This window comes from Stenella coeruleoalba (assembly GCF_951394435.1).
Source record: "Stenella coeruleoalba genome assembly, chromosome: 21".
NCBI lineage: Eukaryota > Metazoa > Chordata > Mammalia > Artiodactyla > Delphinidae > Stenella > Stenella coeruleoalba.
Window position 1 is genome coordinate 18,946,839 of NC_137167.1, and position 17,322 is coordinate 18,964,160.

At 44.0% G+C, this 17,322-nt stretch overlaps 1 protein-coding gene across 3 annotated transcripts in view; it reads right to left on the reverse strand.

Moving 5' to 3' along the window:
- The window catches only part of MTMR7 (myotubularin related protein 7), a 96,763-nt gene that overhangs the window by 19,879 nt on the left and 59,562 nt on the right, over positions 1-17,322 (reverse strand). For 2 of the 3 annotated variants that reach the window (XM_079909511.1, XM_079909513.1), the window contains 2 exons: positions 14,043-14,177; positions 4,767-4,899 (listed from right to left, as the gene is read on the reverse strand). In XM_079909511.1, the coding sequence (XP_079765637.1) occupies positions 4,767-4,899; positions 14,043-14,177 (268 nt within the window). The remainder of the gene's footprint in view (positions 1-4,766; positions 4,900-14,042; positions 14,178-17,322) is intronic. The other variant, XM_079909512.1, reaches the window with a different exon arrangement.

The window sequence follows — 17,322 nt, forward strand, 5'->3', positions numbered from 1 at the left end:
AAATTAACAGTGTCCAGTACATAATAATCACCCGTAAATGTTATATCATCATTACCATGTGGGTGGTTATCTGTGAGCCTAATAAAAGGACCACAAATCAACGAGGAGCATGGTAAAATGATGGAAAGTACTAGGCTCAATTCTTCCTTTGTTATATGATACCAAGAAGGGTATGTCTTTAAAAACTTTTTAATTAAAAATGTAATACACCAGACTTTGTAACTGGAGATAGGCGCTCCTACTGGTCTTGAAGAATAACCTGTCGTGTTGTGAACAGCTTATGTGGAGGTCCAACATGGCAGAGAACTCTAGGACCTAAGGGTGACCGCCAGCTGACAGCGCTCAGGGCCCTCTGTTGAATGCAACCAATAACCTGAATCAGCCTGGAAGCAGATTCTGCCCCATCCAGGTGTCCAGATGAGGACACAGTCCGGCTAGCACCTTGACTGCAGCCTTGTAAGATCCTAGGCAGAGGGATCCTGGCTTCCCATTGACACATGAGAAATGCCCAGACTCGTGACCCTCAGAAACTGTGACCTGCTAAGTGTGTATTGTTTATGTTCCATGTAACGTACCAACCATAGACAATTTTGTAAATAAAGAAGGAAAAAGAAAAAATTCACCCATCGTCCTCTCATTCTAATCCAATTATCATTCTGGAAATTCTTCATAAATATGGTTTACTGTATAGTGAATCAGAGTATGTATACAATTTTACAACCTGAATTTTTCACTTAGATTATACACGTTCTCCCATGTTAGTAATATATTTTTCACATTTATCATTTTTAATGGATGCAAAATTTTGTATCAAAAGGTAGAGTGTTTAGTCAGTCAACTATTGTTGAACATTCCTGAGGCTTCCAAAATTCTATTATTATAAATAAAACACTTCTATCAAAACAGGCATTATATGTCTTTTTTTTAAACCATATTTTGGATTAGTCCCTAAGGGGAATTAATCTGGTAAAAATATGTATCTCAGAACAAAATATATTAGGTACCTCTTGCCAATTTCAATGATACTAAAAATATTTAAAGTACTAGTTTTACCATATTCTTTTCAGTATTGAATATTTTAATGTATTTGAATTTAAATATTTAAATTTAATCTTATTTAAATTAAAAAAATTTTTAAGTGAAAAATGGTACTTTGAGGTTTTAACTACCTTTAATTATCAGAGCAAGTTTAAATGTTTTTCTGTTTGTTTCAACTTATTTTTCTTTAAAGAATTAGATTGAGTTGCCTAACTTCACTGAGACACTTTCTTCATCTATAAAGTGCAGATAATATTACGTACAGCACACTATTGCTGTGAAATCAAATACAGGCAGACCTCATTTTACTGTACTTCACAGATACTGTGTGTTTTATAGGTTAAAGGTCTGTGGCAACCCTGCATCGAGCAAGTCTATCGGCACCATTTTCCCAACAACATTTGCTCACTTCATACCTCTGTACCACATTTTGGTAATTCTCGAAATATTTCAAACCCTCCACCAGTGAAAAGAATACAACTCTCTGAAAGCTCAGATGATGGTTACATCTTTTAAGCAATCAAATATTTTTAAATTAAGGTACGTACAGTGCTTTTTTAGACATAATGCTGTTGCACACTGAATAGACTACAGGATGGGGTAAACATAGCTTTCACATGCACTGGGAAACCAAAAAATCCGTGCGACTCACTTTATAGCGATATTCATTTTACTGAGGTGGTCTGGAACCGAACCTGCGATATCTTCAAGGTCTGCCCATTCGTGAATCATTTAAGTAAAAATACTGAGGAAGCCTGGCACGTAGCAGGTGCTCTGTTTTTAGTGAAATGCACAAGTCAATGAATAAGGGGTCAGTTATACAGAACTACACACTGTGGCCAACAATATTAATCTAAGATTCATGTAGAATCCAGGCGCGCCAAAACTAGTGGTGGGGAGAAAGGTCAATTTTCTGGGCAACATACAAAAGGTGGAGCAGGTTGACTGAAAAACAGGAAGGTGTCACTGCCATCATGTCTTTCCCATAAACACCCGCCTACCTTGAAAACAGGTATTTATTTACGAAGAGGCACGACAGTGCGGCTCAATCTCAAAGCCCGGATGTGAGGTAATTCCATGTGCCCCTCTCTCCCTCCCTCTCACTGATTTCCTCCCCCCAAATCAAGGATGCCCTGGGAGGCTTTTATTTCCACATCTGATAACAATTTCCTCAGCCACAGAAAGAGCCTTTTCCAGGTTCTTCTACTGCCTGTTTCAACAACAACAAAAGAAAGAAAATATAGGGCATCCTTTTATTATTTGAGGGAAAAACCATTATTGACATGATCAAGAGGAAAGGCTCTGTGGAAAGCACTTAATAAATCACACAATTGCTACATAACTGAAAGACTTCATTATTATCTCACTGGGAGGTGTGAATACCACAAAATAGTTTGGTTTAGAACTTAGAAACCAAAGTTAACATGCAATCAATCAGCCCCATAAAAGGACCTACACCGGATGTGAACTTGGTCCTAGATTTCAGTTTCTGATGAAATACCCTGCAGCTGTTGCTCACAGACAGGGCTATTTCGGGCCAGAATGCGAACAATTTTTCATTTCTGTTATTCAGAATCTCTCCTGATAATATCAATATCCCTGATAAGAGGAATTTTGAAAAAAAAATAATAATCATGAAGGGAATGCATTATTCCACTTCCTACCAAGTGACCAGCGGTACAAACCTTCCGATCTCTTTGATGCCAAGACAGCTGTTTGAAGGATAAAAGCCTCAAAAGGTGGGTCTGATTGCATCAGTTCATCAGCTGAGCTTCCACGAGCAGTTTATAATTTACTTGGCAAAAACAGATAGTCAAACATTGGTCAAGTCCCCTGAAAGGCATCCAGAAAGTTGTCCTTGCTTATTGCACTGTCACAGGGCTGAAAAAGTGATGCAGAAGAACCACAATCCCTTATGAAACACAGGCTGCCCTCCCTCTGGAACGCGGTCCGTTTGCTGGTCCTTCAGAAATAGCGAGTCAGACCAAAGGTATGAGGGCAGGAGACATGGTTCCTAATAAGAAACCAAGTAAATGCTAATTTTAAAACAAAAGCCAAATCGCCATGTTCCAAGCACTCCTGGGAGCCACCTTCTGCACAGAAGAAAATACATATTCTCAAAAGTCAGCTTATGAAATTACTAAATGAAAACTATAAAGCATGCAAATGTTTTAATGATTCTGATATCGAACACTCTTCACACTAAAACTAGACTACCCGTTCAGTTACAGTACCAAGCTAGTCCAGTTTTTCAATGTCTAGAAAGCACAGCTTATAGCAGGGAGAGCCACACCACCCATGATAATCTCCCAAAGTTTACGAAGTTCAATGCCCCAGGCATCCTCCTGTCCGCTGAGACATGGCAAATTTCACGTGGAGGTAAGATGGAGATAGACAGCTCTGGGGCCTTTATTTATTTATTTATTTTATTTATTTACTTATTTATTTATTTATTTTTAAATGCAGGAAGAGGTTTCGTCTAACCATTCAAACCCTCAATTTTAAACTATTTGCAATCAGGGGCATCAAAGTGTGGACTCACAGACTGTCAGGGCTGGATGGGTCCACAGAAATTATGAGTCCAATCCTCTCCATTTACAGCAGGTACAGAGCCCCAAAGAAGGTACATGACGTGTTCAAAGTCTCATAATGACTGAGATGACCCCGGGAATCCAGGAAGGAGAATGGCAATCAGGCTTGTCTGTGACACTGAAGTTCCTCCAGCCCCACCGCTAGCTTCTCACTACATCCTGCTCTGATTAAGCACTGGTTACTGAGAGCAAACGTGCATCCCGAGAAAAAGGGAATTCGGCACTTTGTCCCTCTTCACTACAGACCCCGCATTTCCGGTTCAGACCGGACTGCCCACTTCCCTGGCACACAGCGCCGCCTCCCCAGGGCTTCCTCCCAGAAGTGCGAGCCCAGCATTTACAGCCTCCCCTGGTCCAGAGGCACAAAGCCCTGGGTTATGCATCCTCTTTCTCTTCCGTTCCCACAAGAGGGAGAAGTGGTGGAGATAACAACAGACTCCTCCTTGGGCCTTGGCAATCGCAAGAGCATAAGCAGTAAACGAGGCTGGTTTTGCTTGGAATATGTGATTTCTGGTAATTAGATTACGGCTGGTGTGGCCACATGAATAATTCCTCTACGTTGCATAACCCAGCTTTGCGACTTGCTCTCCCTGTGAGTACAGAAGCCTGGGTGTACGCGTCTCGTGGTGCTCGCTGGGTGGGGTGGGTGGAGGGAGCGCGCTGCAGCAGTGCTGCTGATGGAAGGGAGAACCAGGACCCCCCAGCATCCTTCTAATGGCCATTCAGCCGCTCGGATTCAGTTTATGGGCCTCACGTCCACACGTGAACAGCTGGCGGTTTCGACGTAGGACTGCTTTATCTCCCAATGGTCTTGAATATGGGTCGAACTACTATTATGAGAGAGAAAGAAAAAATATCCCCGTGCACTTCTATCTTAGGTGTTAGCTACCACCGGAGAGAGCCCAGCAGCTAATACCACGTGACAAAACCACTCCACGATGACACCAAAAAAGAAGAGAAAAGCTGTTACATGTTTAAAGAGCCCCTGCATTTTGATATTCTTCCCAACTGATCCCACCCTTGCAAACAACATCGAAGTAAAGCACAGTTTTCATATCAACAGACCATCTTATTCCGTCTTGGCATTAAAACATTTAACTGCATTTTTTAAATGCTGTGCATAAGGAAATGGTTTACCTTCCAGCATTTTTTGCAGACTGTTCCTCATGACATGGATGTTCTCTATCCCGATAAACTGAAACTTGATATTGGAATAATTGTCTTCGTTCTCATAGCCTTTCCCTGCAGCACGATTTGCCATCGCATTAAGCTGCAGTGGGCAGCAAAACAGAACAGTCACCAGTGATATTCATGAAACAATCACAACACTTCACGGCTAATATCCATAAGAACATTCAACATGATGTGCAGAAACATGCTTTAAATCCCGGGAACACCGCGCTGGGCTAGGTAGCTACAGACACTCGTGCTGCGCTTACGTTCAACAACATCAGTTTGTCGATGTGGCAACATTTTCTGAGCTGGAAGCATCCTAGAGATAAGCCCTTTTGGAGACGTTCCCTGCCAAATCCAATGTGGGATTCTGTACAGAGCCAAGTCGCCCCAATTTAATACCAAACATGACAGCCTTAGGTTGGCAGAAGAATATCTGCAGATACAGTTGGCAACATAAAGCTCTGTAAGTTAAAGTATTATATCTTCCAGTATTCGAATGCCAACAAACACATCAACGTATAGGAATAGTTACGTCATTCTAATTTGCCTACAAGAATCCCTCAGGTACCCAGTTCAACTTTGAGCAGGAAACGCTGAACAAAACAGAGAGAGGGCAAGACATGTCCTCTGGCCACCCTATTTAAATCTCCAGAGAGGATTTTTTTCTATCACATTCATTGTCATAATTTCATCTATAAAAAGTCACGGTTCCTAGTGCAAACTGGGTTAAATGGTGATGAACTTTGAAGAAGAAATTTATGATATGCAAACTTCTGCCTTATTCCTGTGTAACTAAAATCAAGAAGGGGACAAGTCCTGCCTTAGCTGAGAAATACACAGATTTCTAGAATGAATGTATTATTGTGAATACTCCATTCTTGCTGTTCAGCTAAGCGGGCCATCACATCCTAGACATCAATATTCACTGACCATTCTCTTCCTCTGCCCACAAAGGGCAGGCGGGCTAGCCCAGGCAGAGAACTCACTACCAAAAATATATCCGTTTTTAGGACCACGATGCAGCACTCGGGGGATATTCATACTTTTCAAAAATCTAAGTTTAAGAAGCCAAGTTAAAAGCACACGTATTTTTTGACCCAGATTTCCTATGTGTGAGAATCTGACACTATTAAAATACCAGCACATAAAGACAGACGTCCAAGGATGTTTACTGCAATCTTTTTTTTTTTTTAAATAACAGTTGAGTAAAAAAACCGGAAAACCTATGAATATCTCCATAGGGCCATGATTGGATGAATTATGGTATATTCATACCCTGGACTTCTAATAGGCTCAAGTAGAGACACAGAGATAGAGACAGACAGATATACAGATGTCTAGATATTGCGGGGAAAGGGAGGGAGGAGGGAAAGAAAAAAAAGAGGGGTGGGGAGGGAGGGGAGAAGAGAGGAGATACTGGGCCATGACATGTGAAGTGAAAAGAGTAAGCTCCAGAATAATATTCATACAATTATCCCATTTTTTGTAAAACAAGCCGACCTACTGACATGCATTTACATTTATGCATGCTGGGGTAAGCAGAACAGAAATGAATGGAAGTCTACACCAATTTCGCAGCTGTTGCAGCAGACAGACAGAGGCGGCACGTGTGGGGAGCGGCTGCCAATACTACTCCAGACGCTCCTCCAGGCTTTGTTACAAACCAGATACAGTGGGTTTGTAATTTAAATAACAGAAAAAAAACATGGCAGGCCCCTCCCTTTCCTGCTCCGTGATTCAGCTCACGTGACATCAGCTGGGGTGCGCCCCACTACCCTGTTTCCCATTTACGGAAAGATCATCCCCTTTCTCCCAGGCATGCTATGAGAAGGATAAAGGGTTTGGTCTCAATAAAGAAAAAAATATAAAAATAGTGTTATTTTTGAGACGACTGATGTTCATGCTTTAAATTTTAAAAGTATTTTAAGAGGAAAATTTTTCTAAAATTACCTATAGACGTTGTTCTTTTGAAACATACTATTATAAAAATATCACTGGTTTGTGTAATTATTTTCCAAAGTTGCTGGCTTATTCTTTACAAGCTTCTTTACAAGCTTCATAAATAAAATGGTTAACAGGATACGTGCAAGTATCTTTATGTTACATGAACCTTATGTTTATTCTGTATCTTGAATAATTCAAGTTAAGCCTTCTCACCACATACCATACTCTTTTTAAACAGGGCAGTGAATAAAAACCAAAACACTATTATTACTTTAATCTATAATTAGGACCCTATGTTCACATTTTTTAGTAGTTGATGACCTATGACCTAGGAGAATTTATCGATGGTCTTCTTTAAAAGCAAAGGAGCCACACAAGATGGCCTCTTCAAAGTCAACGGTACTTCTCATAATGAACAGAAGGTGGCAATATTTAATCTACCATCCAAAGTGTACTTTCTCAAGGTTTCCACGTATTTCACAGGCCCTGTCAGGATAATGGGGCACTAGCTGACCCTTCAAAGCAGAAAATACAGTTTCATAATTAATAAAAAATTCAGAAGCTATCTTGGACGTATAGGTATATTCGTTCAGATGGAGTATCTCTTATATAAATAAAACACTAAGTCTAGTTAGGTGCCCTGTCCCTTAGGCTGAGAACTCCATTTCACAGGCAAAGAAAAAGCTGTTCATTTCGGCCCCTAAAAGTTCTCAAATAGTGAAAAAAAAACAACCTCAAAAGGTCACATACTATATGTTTTCAATTACAGAACGTGCTTGAAATGACAAGCTTATAGAGGTGGAGAACAGATTAGTGGTTATTTGTGGTGATGTAATTGTTCTCTATCTTGACTGTGGTACTGAATATACAAACATACGTATGTGATAAGACTTTATAGACTAAACACACACACACACGTACACACACACACACGACTACAGTAAAACTGGGAAAAACGGAACAAGATTGGTGGATTTTATCAATGTCAATATCCTGGTTGCAATACTGTACACAGCTTTGCAAGATGTTACCACTGGGGGAAAGTGGGTAAAATGTACAAGGCATCCTTCTGTATTATTTCCTACAACTGCATGTGAATCTACAATTATCTCAACACAGAAAGTCTAATTTAAAAAAAAAATTCTCAAACAGATAAAACAACGGAGGTAACTGCATTCCAGTTTCAACCTATGCTTAAAGAACACAACGGACAACTGAAAGTGGTACTGGAAAAAGTGCCCTGTTTTCTAATCCAAGGTCACTCTGCTATTTGATCATCTCAGCATCTTTGGGTGCAAAAAAACTCATAAGTGAAACCAAAAAATTCACTCATTCTCAACAAACACGTAACGAACGCCTACTGTGTGCCAGGCACTGAATGGAATAAAAACGTGAATAAGAAGTCGTCCCAGCCACCACAAGCTTATCATCGAGTATGGAAGTGCGAGCACACAACACCAAATAACGACAGATCATACCCACCAGGACTGGGCAGGAGCTGAGAGCCTGGTGGAGGCGGTGGCAGTAGCTAGAATCTGGAACAGCCCCACGCGGCCTAGGGCCTCAGGGGTAACGTTTCATGATGGAAGGAGGATTTAAGATGGGCTTTAATAACCAGGGAGCATGGAGAGAAAGGGGGAGGGCATCCCAGATGAAGCGATGAGAGAGGGAAGAGGTAGGGTATCGGTGGCCACCGAAGAAGCAGGTGGGTATCAGCTGAGTCAACCAGTGCGAGCACAGCGGAAGGTTCAAGCCTGGCGGCAGCAGCAAGAAACAAGGCTAGAAATTATGAGGGTCCTCTACACACAAGCTCGATTAAGAAGTTCTAACTTTATCTGCGGCAGTAAAGAGCCGCTGAAGGCTTCTGAGCAGGATTAATTGAAACATTCGAGATTTAGTATCCACGACAGAGAAGATCCTCTGGAGTGAGGCAGAGGACGTGAGCCGCACAGGAAGGTGGCTGGTCTCATTTATGGCCAGGACCCTATGGGTCAAGCTGGCACAGAGCAGGCACTCGGTGAAGATTTACTGACGGGCTGACCGGCCAAATGAATGTGCTAACGGAGGGAGGCTGAGGTGAACAGGCCAAGAATGTTAAAAAAAAACAGAATCAGATTCTTTCCCCCGCAATCTTAAATCATCAATCAGACACATCAAAATCATGGAAACTCAGTCGACCATAATCTGCATATCAAGTTAAAGGTCAGCTGGTCAGCATCTCAGCCACGGAGTCTAACATTTCAGCAGAGCACATTCTGTACCTGAATGCCAGGACCTGATCTGACGTGCCTGAAAAATGAGAATTGAAGTTGGTCTTGGCAGAAGGAGGCCTGGACCACGTTCTAGCCTGTGGTGTCAATTAATGGTCCTTTTCTCTCCCTGCATCTGTATCTGGTGAAATGAAGAATCTTAACTTGTGATATAAACATGAAAATAAGAGATGATTTTATTTCTTGCAACTACTGTCTACAACTGTGCTAATCAAAATCCTCCTTTCCTAACCCCGAAGGAAGAATTAATAACTTATAGGAAATCACCGTCCAGCTCAACTTAAAATCCCAACCCCATATATGATGCAAAATTTTCTCCTTCTCTTATTATAGGCTGTTTGGACTGGTGAGGGGTCTGCTCTGGTACTCTCCTTTTCCTCCTTCTTCTAGGCTCTATCTTTATATTGGGGAGGGGGATAAAAGAGGAGGTAAATATCTCTCTGTAAAGCTGGACGAGGCTGCTGTTCTCTCTCCATTGGTCGTCACTGCTTTTCCGGTTAACACTCGCTGACCAGCACTGCCCTCTCTGGCATTAAGTGTCCAAATCCTAGGGCAAGTCCGTGGGTTCCCAGGAGGAGGAGGTACACAGCTCGCTGACATGAGACCCACCTTGGCTTGAGCCTCTTCCGAGGCCCCCGGCTTCCCTCCCCAGCACGTACCCCACAGTCGGCCGCAGCTGGGAACCTCCAGTTGGGGGTGGGACCCGGGCCTTAGCAAGATGGCTCACGTACAAGTTTCTTTCTCAGTGTCCACTGGACCCACAGGTCCCCCCTCCATCCCTGTCCTGCCAAAGAGGGAGAGCAGGTGCCCCACTGCCACTAAACGCCGCGCAGCTCCCCTTCCCCTGCTCACTGCCGCAGTGGAACAGGTCGGCCACGCATCCCATGCCGAAGTGACCTCCTAGCTGCCCCTCTGTCACGCACCCCGATCTCTACAACAGATCCTCCCAGATCCCCCCCTCACAGGATTCAGTGAGTGGAAACCACCTAATTACTGATTCCAGAGACACAGGAAAACTTCCAACATGACCTCCTGTCTCACAGCTAAAGAATCGCTCACAAGGGAAATCAGAGGCCCTTTAACCACTAAGCTGTCTTTGGAGGAAGAGCCAGGACAAGGGGCCGGGCGTGAGCTGAGCCCCCGGCCGGCCTGCTCACCCCTTCCCTCCACTGCCCGGCACCCCTCCCAGGCCGCCGGCGTCAGAGCCTGGCTCACAGGCCTGCTCACACCTCTCGCCCCGGCCTGAGCGTGTACGAGCCTGTGGTTGGTCCTTCAGCTCTGAGTTTCCAGCCTCCCTGCAAATGTGCTCAGAAGGGGAACCCTGTGGAACCTGACAGTGGACCCAAGGCTCCCCTGGATATCGCTGTCAACAGACCGTGATCAAACAGAAGTAGCGTGGGCTCGGGCGTCAGATCAGCCTAGATTTGAACGGCTTGACCTTGGACACATGACTGAACCTCTCTCAGTCTGAGACCTTACCCATAAACAGAAAAGAACAGCTCCTAATTTGCAGGATTATAATAAGAACTGAATGGGAAAGTGCCTGGCATTTTTACAAGCTCAGCAAAGTCCTAGAACAAAGTAATGTTAAAGTCATGAGCGAGGCTGAGACAGAAGGAGTTCGGTATCACTTCAAAATCCAACAACTATGGCATCAACATGATCTCCTATCTTCTTAATGCACCAGATTCTAGCAGTAACATAGGACCTCGAGGGTATGTTTTTTCTTAACAGATACTCAGTTCATGCTGAGGCCCTCACTGCCTTTGCCTCCTGAGATTTTAACATCAACAAGCAATGCAGAAGCTTTCATCTGAACAGGCAGCATCCGGGGTGAGCCTTGCTCCAAGGACAAGAACGACTTCTAGCTTTTCTCCTTTTCAGTAAACCTGTGAGCAAACCTGGCCAGGGCCCATCTGTCTGTCTACCACCCACAGCAAACATGGACTGGGTCTCCCGGCTACCGAGGAATAAACATCAACGGACGTGATCTTTAAAAGAATGAGAGCCCTAAAGCAAACAGGTGAAGACTCCTGTGAAGGTGTGCGTGCCTGGGAAATAGGTAGAGGGCATGACTTGTATGAGACACCAATCTTCTTTAAGGGATTAGCATCCAACTTCTTATCGCCAAGAGCAAACGCACTCAGTGCTAAATATACCCTTCAAATCAAATCCTCTGGATTAATTTATGTTACATCTGGACTATGCCTGGCTCAACAGCTGCCACATTGCCCGGAAGGTCTGCATAGCGTAGTACACGCTTGGGTCGTCGGCCCTTAAAGCAGCAGGCGAACCTGTCTGCCTTTATTTAAATCTAGGAAAATGGGATCGGAGAAGGGCACGCCAATTCACTTTAAAGGCCCTGTCTTCCCGTCCTTTTCTTATCTTGTCTTCAGTACGTGTGTCTAGGACAGGCATTCATTCAGTTGTCTCTGACTGTTAGGAAATTCAGAGCAGCTCCACTGTCCCGACGCAAAAGGCACAATGACAGGAGGGAAACAGTCAATGCGAGAAGGATGAAGCAGAGAGAAAGCACAAATCGAAAGAGAGAGTAAAAGTCAGAGCCTGGCATCTTTCGAGTGAAAACCTTCAAGCAGAGAAGCTATTTCTTCCCCAGTCTGAAGCTCTTCCCTGCTGTGCTTTGAAAATCTGTCCAAAAGGAAGGGACTCCTTTACCTGTCATCTACTAGAATGTGATCCAGCTGCAACATGTTTTGTCCTTGACCTGCACGGCTGGTCTGCTGATCTGGCCTCTGAGAGTAACTCCTCCTCACTGCCCACCCCTCCATGGCCATCCCACAGCTACCCTCCCGTTAGAGAGGAAGGGACTGTTCTGAGGGCAGTGATGTGAGTGATCTTACACTGGGCAGACATCAAACTTAGTGATCGAGACCATGAATCACAATATTTAATGAAATAGGGCTCAGAGAAGCAGCGAGATTGCCAGTCTGAGTGGCTACACACTGGATAGCATCCAGTTTCCATGATTTCTCTTATCGGCCACGAGTATAGACCCTATCTGTAATTACCCACTCCTAACATCAGTGTAGACTTTGAAGTGACTTGGGCCGTTGGTCATATTTCCTCCTTCCTGTTCTAATGTTTCTATGTCCTTATGTTTTTTGATAGCTTCTTTGACATAGAATTCACATGCCATACAATCTATCCATGTAAAGTATACAGTTCAATGGTGTTTGGTATATTCACAGAACTGTGAATATACCATGTCACCACAATCTATTTTTAGAACATTTTCATCACCCCAGAAAGAAACCCTCTACCCATCAGGTGTCGCCTCCCATTTCCTCCCATTCCCCTAGCCCTAGGCAACCACCACCCTGCCTGATGTCTCTATGGATGTGTCATAGAGACACTTCATATAAATGGAATCATACAATATGTGATCCTCTGTGACTGACTCTTTCACTTAGCCTAACACTTTCAAGGTTCATCCACGTTGTAGCAGCTATCAGTACTTCGTTCCTTTAGTCATAATAGCCAAAAACTATTCCAGGGAATGGATACACCATATTTTATTAATCCATTCTCAGTTGATGGAATTTGGTTGTTTCTACTTTGGGGCTATTATTAACAATGAATATTCACTTAGAAGTTTCTGTGTGGACATATGTTTTCATTTTTCTTAAATTAGGAGTGGAATTACTGGGTCACATGGTAACTTTTATGTGTACCATTTTGAAGTCCTTATGTTCTTTCAACCTTTTTATGATTAAAAATTCTTTCACACTGTAATTTATAAAATAAAGGTTTCTTAAAATCCTCCTCTCACCTCACAAGAAAAGCCACTGTTAACAGTTTACTATACATACCTTCAAACTTTTTTCCATGAAAAAACTATAGAACAACGTATAATTTTTATAATTTAATTATTATTACATACATGGCATTACAGATTTTCTGTAGCTCTTGTTGCTTCACGGTCTATCTTGGACACTGTTCCACCCACGTGGAGAAAGAACACGCAGCTCTCTCTCACAGTCATAGGTCCAGGTCTATTTTCATAACTGGCAAGAAATTCCTATGCCAAATATGTTGAATAAAGGCCATTTCTCTGTGTCACCTCATGTTGTCCCACATATTCCATGCCCCTGTAGGTGATTTTGTTTCCATGTATTCAACGGCACATACCTCTGAGGACTCCATGTGTTGGCTGGTTTACAAAGAAATGGGTCTAAGGAGTGAAATTACAAATTATACTTGACCTGACCCTGACTAGTGTCAAGAACATATAAAGCTGAGTGGGTGGTAAGCATAAGATGAACTTGGTCTACCCGTTGATAACTAGATTATTTCCTGTTGGTTGTTCTATTCAATTATAAAATTAATATATGAATACCTGCATAATTATAAAATAATATTTTCAAACGAGGTAAGTAGAAAGTTCTCTACCTCCCTCCAGCCTCCCCCCTTCTCCATGCAATTTTAATAGTTTAGTGTTTATCCTTCCAGATCTTTTTCTATTTTAATTTAAATTTTTACCTACCTATAGTTTCTTTTTTTCCACAGACAGAGTAGTATACACATTAATTTGTGACTTTTCTTTTTTTACTTAACATTGCATTTTGTAAATCTTTCCAAGTCATAGCTACAGAGCACTACAAGTGGAATTTGCAATAGAAGAGGTGAATATCTCACAAAAACTGAACTGTAGGAATTCCACAGTAAATTTCATACCGTCGGAGAAGAAACGGTCCTTTTATAAACAAACCAAAAAAAATAATGTGGTATATTTAGGAGAGTAATCTCCAACACGAAACCACACTTTCATTGTGTGCACTATGTACCAAGCACAATGCAGGCAGGGGAAATATCAGAAGTACCTGCCGACCTCAGGGGCCCCAGAGGCAGCTGAGCAGGGCAGCCACGCACGACTGTGCAAAGGGAAACAGCGCCTCTGCAGATGGGGCTCCCTGAGCGGGTGAGGGTGGTCAGGGAGCATGGCCTCATCTCCCATTTCATGATTCAGAGCGGCAAAGACACACACCAGCGTGGTGACACCTACTTTAGGCCGAGTGTCCACGACGTAAATGAAGTCGCTTCCCGGACTGGCCTTCCTGATGGCCTGGAGCATCTGCTCGTCCTCCAGGCACCGGGCACTGAAGCCAGACAGGGGCTGGCTGCTCCGGCAGATGGAGACCTGGGGGGAAGCAACGCGGCAGCATCAGGCAGCAGTGCGACGGCACCTCCCCGGAACCCTCAAGACCACCCTCACAAGGCCCCCCAGTTCACTGACGCCCACCAGTAGCTCGTAAAAGTATCAATGCCTTCTAGAAACCGAGGTTGCTTTCTTTCTAATTCAAGTCAAGAAACCACTATATGGGCAAGCAGTGCAAAAAGTTTCTCTGTGTAAGAAATTAGGAATGTGTAAGGATGTTTAGGTGGGACCCAAACTATGAAATGTAAAGCCAGTTAAACATCCTACGTTCCTCTTCACCACTACTGTTTCATCTTCCTGCCAAAGTAGAAATATACAGTAAGTAACTATTCTAGTAAAACTTATAAAAATTATAAAAGTGACTTCTTTAGTGTTTCCATCATTTACTAGCCCATTTAGAAACAACACAAATACCAAAAACCAATTCTAGGGCTTCCCTGGTGGCGCAGTGGTTGAGAGTCCGCCTGCCGGTGCAGGGGACGCGGGTTCGTGCCCCGGTCCGGGAGGATCCCACGTGCCGCGGAGCAGCTAGGCCTGTGAACCATGGCCGCTGAGCCTGCGCGTCCGGAACCTGTGCTCCGCAACGGGAGAGGCCACAACAGTGAGAGGCCCGCGTACCGCAAAAAAAAATAAAAACCAATTCTAATCCTAAATGGGGGAGTTTTCACAGTGATGAAGCCCAGGCTGCTGCTAGCTTCTAAGGACAGCAGGCATGGACCTGGGCTGACCAGGTAAGTTAGAAGCAAGGTCTTTCTGGGGAACTGATCTGCATTCTATTCTTCGATTTCTCTACTCTGCGATTCTAAGGGTACACTGCACCACTGCCCTGGTGACGCAGTGGTTGAGAATCACCTGCCAATGCAGGGGACACGGGTTCAAGCCCTGGTCCAGCAAGGTCCCACATGCCGCGGAGCAGCTGGGCCCATGTGCCACAGCTACTGGGCCTGTGCTCTAGAGCTTGCAAGCCACAACTACTGAGCCCACATGCTACAACTACTGAAGCCTGCGTGCCTAGAGCCCACGCTCCACAACGAGAGAAGCCACCGCGATGAGAAGCCCGCGCACCACGACGAAGAGTAGCCCATGCTCACTGCAACTAGAGAAAGCCCACGCGCAGCAACAAAGAGCCAACGCAGCCAAAACTAAATGAATAAATAATATATACACAACAGCATAAACAATATACATAACAGCACAAACACTTCCCTGAGTTATTAATAGGTGAGTGTAGCCACAACCTCACAGCTGTAAAACTTACACTTTTGTGGCAAAATACATTTTATGGATTTAGATTTATAACATTTAAATTGAACTCAAATCACCAAATACAATCTAGGAATGACTCTTCTGAAGAACTGAGCCCAGGCGCCCCCTGTGTAAGAGGATGCAGGCAGCCCCCCGGCTCGGGGCAGGCTGAGCAGGGAAACCTCCCCTGAAAACAGCCGTGGCCCAGCCCGTTCAGGGAGCCTGCAGGCAGGGCTTCATCCTGGAAGCCACTCCAGCTCTGAGTCCAAGCACAGCCTGACTGTCCTTAAAGCCCATGCCAGCACTCCTTAGCCAGGGTTTGGTGAGCTTTGGCACTCCTCGCTGGGGAAGGCAGGGATGGTTCTTACTAACCATATGATCCTCCAGCAGAGAAGCTCCCGGCAGGACCGAGAACTGCAGACAAGTAACCGGGCAACCGCCCGAGGGTTCCAGTACCTTCTGTGACAGAGAGGGGCAATTGCTGAGGCGCTCCAGGAACTCTGTGCCTGCAGCCAGATTCAGGGGGCCGGTCCCTGCGGAGTGGGAAGCAAAGCAAAGGGGCAAGAGAGGGGCTCCAGGGCTGCTGAATTCTCAAGCTGTTGGCAGCAGAAGTCCAACCACAGAGTGGAGGAGAAAGGGCCCCGGGGGTCTGACCGTGGATGGGAGGCCGGCCAGCAGCAAGGCAAAGGGACGGCAGGGGCCAGAGGGGGCTTGGGGACAAAAGGCAAGCTGCAGTGGATGGACAGAGAGTAAAGCGCCGCAGATGCTCTCACTGCGCTCATCCAGGCTCCCGTCTCCTATGATGTGCAGAGGGGTCACGTCAGCCGCTCTGACTGGAGCAGAAAACAATTCTGAGCTGGCTTTGTCTGGGCTAAGGAAATACTAATTAAGGACAGCTACCATCAGGCAATTTCTTAGATCCTATCAGAAGAGCTAGATGGGGAAGAGACCATATCTCAACGGGGAGAATTTGTCCAAGGAAGCATACGGCGCACCTAAACTCACTCAACTAGTGCAGGTCCAACCATGAAATGAAGCCAATTAGTGACAACTATTACTACTTACCTTCAGGCTGAGAGCAGTTTTCAGTGAAGGGTTAAGTCAGAACAGAGTTACACTATGAAATGTAGTCGATAAATTAAACCAGATATATTAAACAGACTACATGTTAATACTTTGTAGTTACATTTTCTTAATAATCTATAGATAGGCTCCTAACAGAATTCGTCACTGACTCAGTGATTGCTGGCGTAGAGCTGTCCGCTTTGTAAAGAGCGGTGAGTAGTCTCTAAGTGCCCTGTCCACCCTATACACACCTCAGAGAGTCAAGACTGTTGAGAGAATTGCACCATTACCTGGCAGCATTTCTTACTGATGTCAGCCACCTGAGAGCAGAGATAAGACTCCTCAATGGTAAACCGTCATGAGAGCCTCATTTACAAAGGCTACTGATAATCTATAAAATAGCCAATAGTTTTTGAATGCTTACTATGTGGTAGGCACTATTAGAAGAACTCTGTGTATTTTTATTTAATCTTCCCAACTACCATATACAGTAAGATCTATTATTTGCTCCATTTTATAGATGAGACAACCACAGCACAGAGAGGTAAAGGAACTTGCCCAATGTCACAGAGCTAGGAGTTGAATCCAGGCAAAATATTTTCTGAACCAACATAATATAGCGCCCATGTGTGTAAATAAGTCAAGAAGCATGAGAGAGAATTAAGAGGCAGGATTCAAAAAGATCTGGCTTTTAATCCAAGGTGTGTTCTCACTTCCTATATAATCTTAGGTAATTTACCTATCATCTCTGAACCTTGGTTTTTCTCATCTTTAATACAGGGATAATAATAATACCAAAACTACAGAGTGTGATGAG